General features: G+C 43.1%; 1 protein-coding gene across 1 annotated transcript; it reads right to left on the bottom strand.

The window, feature by feature from the left end:
- Positions 1-185: 185 nt before the first annotated feature.
- SARC_01612 (hypothetical protein) lies at positions 186-3,219 on the bottom strand (the record flags this gene model as incomplete). The annotated part of the gene is made up of 4 exons (XM_014304664.1): positions 2,305-3,219; positions 1,642-1,734; positions 666-819; positions 186-283 (listed from the first exon to the last, which is right to left on the bottom strand). Exons 1-4 carry the CDS (start codon positions 3,121-3,123, stop codon positions 186-188), a joined length of 1,164 nt encoding a protein of 387 aa, XP_014160139.1. The 5' UTR covers positions 3,124-3,219.
- Between the last annotated feature and the right edge of the window lie 1,618 nt (positions 3,220-4,837).

Below are 4,837 nucleotides of genomic sequence, written 5' to 3'. Positions count from 1 at the left end.
ATATAAAGTCGTCTACGTAACATATAAAGTCGTCTACGTAACATATAAAGTCGTCTACGTAACATATAAAGTCGTCTACGTAACATATAAAGTCGTCTACGTAGGATATAAAGTCGTCTACGAAACATAAAGTCGTCTACATAAGATATAAAGTCGTCTACGTAACATATAAAGTCGTCTCCGTATTATATAAAGTCGTCTACGTAACATATAAAGTCGTCTGCGTGACATATTAAGTCGTCTACGTAAGATATAAAGTCGTCTACGTAAGATATAAGGTCGTCTACGTAGATATAAGGTCGTGTACGAAACATATAAAGTCGACGTAAGATATAAAGTCGTCTACATAGGATATAAAATCGGGCACGTAAGTTTAAAGTCCTCTACGTAAGATATGAAATCGTCTACGTAAGCGGCGTAAGTGGTGTATCTATTGGCGTATTGGGGAACCCTTCACCACTCCTCAAGTCACATGCAATCATGCAACAGGCCAACACATGTGAGACAGCACCTCTTCCACAGCACATACAAAAAGACGATAGAATGAAACAACGACACACTCGTGAACATGCATCTACAGACCAACACACCCGAGGCAACAGCACTTACACAGCACATACAAAAAGACTATTAACTGGAACAACGACACACTCGTTAACATGCACCTACAGACCAACACACCTGAGGCAACAGCCCTTCCACAGCACTTGTGGGTGTGCGGCGTGTGAATTCGCGGAGAGGAATGTTGACCATCTTGTTCCCCTTGAAGACCTCATAGGTGTCGAAGCCTTTCTTCATCCGAATGCGTGGCATGCAGAACTAAGAGTGGGGTGGGGTGCCCTTGTGTCAGTACATTGATAGCGCGCACGTGAATAGCAAGCAAGGTGTAGGAGCAAGATAGGTGGAGATTGTCACAAGTATTAGAGGAGAGTGGCGTAGTGCATGACTGACTGCTGACTGAGTAAAGGACTTGGGATTGAGATCTTATATGGAGGATAGTAATATCTCATCATGAAATCAGACGGAAGATATCATAAGAATCGTGCTACGATTGTGGCCAGTGATAGTCCTATTGCATCTGTATACCTAACCCGAAAACTGGCGCAAAGTTCAGGTGGATCATAGGTATTGCGTGGGTATGTTGCAGCACATGCACTGTTCAAGCCAGTCCCGTACACGACAACTGACTCTTACTAAATTGAAGAGATCTCGTAAGCGACTCGACTATGTTTGCGTCAGAGTCTTTGGCAGTCCATACTGCCTTATATAGAAATACTGCGGGTAAACAGGTACAGCACCCACTAGCAGTGCTTGGCGGATGCACATAGTGGATGATTAACCAATAGGAAAGTCGATTACACAACACCCTCCTATATATCCATGGACCAGCCGTTGTGTGACAAATGCGCTAGGAAGAGCTGAGCGTCATCCCCTTCCCTTCTACAGACACGAAGTGAGCATGGCTACGTCTACACACACTTCCATTGCACAATTAAACTCCACATACATGCTACACAATATTGGAATATACATGCTACACAATATTGGAATATACATGTATGCTAATCGCACTTGAACTACACACTTGAAACCTCAGTCTTTGAACTACCTACGCACACGTAAAAGCAGGCCTCTATGTACCTGGCTGGCAACCTCAGCGAGCGTGGGCCGTTTCCTTGCCAGAGCGTGACTGCTGTTGCTGAATTCGTCCATGGACGCCTGCCGGCGCTTACGCTGACAAATGCAGGGCCATATTATGTTTGCGTCTGTCAGTCAATGAGTTAGCTAGTGGTTCCGATAGAGTGTTTTGTGCTAAAATCAATGGGTATGTAACAGGGAGAATCCTACAAGCTCGATAGAGCATATGTATAAATGTTTGTGCTCTCCGCTGAGTCGCAAGACCTGCGTTTTGAGGTGAGGTGCACGTATACAAAACCTATAGGGTTTAGGGTTTAGCCCGATACCTAGCAGAGACAAGCTCGGACGTAACTGCAATATACATAAGTTTATTAGTAACTGCACAGGCCATAAATTTGTGCATAACCAGGATCCAGTTACCCTCGAAAGCATAGCTGTACCAATCACACATCATAGCCAGACAGAATTCGAAACGATCGTACACATTCACAGAGATATCTACGCGTGTGCGTCTACTCAGAGCACGACAACACATCCGTATCGATAACTTGGAGCGTGCAAGATAGCATAACTCAAAATGAGGTAGGTCACAGTGGGCAAGCAAGTAGACACATGCTCCAAGCCGACTACGTGGCCGCAGCCACACCTGCATATAACTCAACATACCTTGTTGCTCGGTGTATCAGAGAAAAGGTTCCTGGTAGGTTTACTGCCAGTCGATCGATCGAGTGATTTGACCATTGGTGTTGTCATTACTGACTTCTGTAAATTGTCGGAAGCCATACGGCATTGCAGGGATGCGTGTTCGTCCATAAGCCTATTTCGCTCACTGTGTAGGTGCGTATCTAAAACATCCTTTCCCACTGTGTTTGCAATGGCGGCGTCTGAATCTAGCTTTGTGTCAGCGCTACATGGGTAGTCTAAATCCAACTCTGGATCCTGCGGATCTGCAAATATGCTTGGATCTACATGCTTATCATCACTCGTATCTAATTCACCAGTGTGCGTCCTGCTGCAATCTCCTGAGGTCTCAATATGCTCTGTCGTACCCGTTTGTGGGACAATATGATCAAATACATTGGCGTGAGATTCTTTCAGATTAGTCACACCTGCCGACTGTGCATTCACTTCCGGTGGTTTACAAGAATAAGTATTGGGATTCGGAGCGCTATGTTGTGTCGTATCCCTGTTCACGGTCTCTGGGTTCGCTGCTATTACATTACAGTCACCTACGTCGCCAGCACTGGTGCGGGCATCTTTGGCCTCGTCCGGTGACACAATAGTTGCATCAGCTACATTTGCAAGTCTCAGTTGCTGTAAGGGAACCAAACTTTCTGGTATATGATCGTCGCCAAGCACTATAGTCTTATCTAGATAAGCACATACGGCCCGATCTATATTTCCCGTGTGAGCCTCGACTAGCACTTGTGCTTGCAGAGCGCTGATGCCCAGGATATCGCACACGCTTTGGACATCATACGACATGGTGAGTAAGATCTTGTCGTGGAGTTGCTGGACTCTAAGTGCAATTCAAGTACTGCATCTTGACTGTGATGATGAACGATCAATACTTACACAATCTATATGTATCTATGCATGTGATATATATCATACATACGCGAGTATATATTGATAAAAGCTGTGCATAACGGCTTACATATTTACATATTTATGCGGCACGCCAGTCGCCAGTCGCTGGCGCGCGTCATGATGAAGAAGTGATGACACAGTCATGCAGAGAGCCCGCCAAAATGTGGTAAACTATTCTAAACACTTGTCTGTTTTAAACTATCATGCCCCTTCCTATTGATATATTGCGACATGTCGAATAAATACGTTCTAAATATTATCTATTAGACTCCCATCGGCGAGTGTCACAGTCTGCTCTGGCAGAAGAAAAGGCGCGCAATCCTTCACATCATAAATACCATTAGATTGAAACAGTGGGGCACTGCCGCCCGGTGTTAAAACGACACGTAACTACTTGGGTGAATTTTATCACAGACACTCCATATTATAGTAAGGTGCATACATTGAGTGAATATATATATATATAGCCATATTATTCATGGGCCACTTATATCCTCAGACATCGCTGTGTATGTGGTAGAAGGGCTTGTTCGTAAAGGTTGATAGCACTATATAGATTGCCCACGCAAAGACCGCCGACAGTTATACGCTTGGCAACTGTGGTGACTGTGGTGACTGCAAGTATCACTCAACAAATTACTAACCTTTGATTCCTCACGTCGGGTTGAGTTTCTAATGATTCTTATTAGAGAAGGGTTATATATATAATACCCTGACATCAACAATAACTTTCGCTACTTATTTACTCCTAGCCTTTGTACCCTTAACTAGGGTTGGTAATTAGAACAGCACTGTTGGTGGTCTACAGATAAAGACCAGTATGGATTCAGTGACGGACAGTATGCAACCACCCATTCTAGACGAAGGTATTGTGCCTAATATGCACCGTACTATAGGTAGCAGCATACAACCATTTGTGGATGGTACGCATATGCCCACTACACACACGTCACACTCGGCAAACACCGCCACAGCAAAGACAACGAGAGCGGATGCATCGCATACGCATGCAAGTATTACACAGGAGGTGGTTACTGATGTACCAATAATTGGGGTTCAGGATACTAATGAACAATCCCGTGATACTGACGGAACAGAACATGTCATTGAGACTACAGGCTTAACACATGCGCAACAGAGCCAATTACGAGCTCAGGTGAAAGCCTACAAGTGCTTTGCCAGAGATATCCAGCCCAGTCAACCCACACTCACACGCGCCACATGCGACAACCAGGAAGTGCTACACCAGCGATTACAGTTACGCGCTCCGGTGAGTGTGGGTTATCACATATATATATATTTATATATATATATGTCTGTGTCTGTGTCTGTGTCTGTGTCTGTGTCTATGTGGGTGTGTCATATATATATATACATATATATATATATATATATATATATATGTATGTATGTATGTATATGTATATATACATATATATGTATGTATGTATATATATACATATATATATATGTGTGTGTATATATATATAGAATATAATACATATATATATATATATATATATATATGTGTGTGTGTGTGTGTGTGTATGTATGTAAGCATGTATGTATGCACATATATATATATATGTACATATATATATATATATAT

Source organism: Sphaeroforma arctica, assembly GCF_001186125.1.
Source record: "Sphaeroforma arctica JP610 unplaced genomic scaffold supercont1.65, whole genome shotgun sequence".
NCBI lineage: Eukaryota > Ichthyosporea > Ichthyophonida > Sphaeroforma > Sphaeroforma arctica.
The sequence above is the reverse complement of the archived record's forward strand: the minus strand, read 5'-3'. Positions and strand labels throughout refer to the sequence as shown.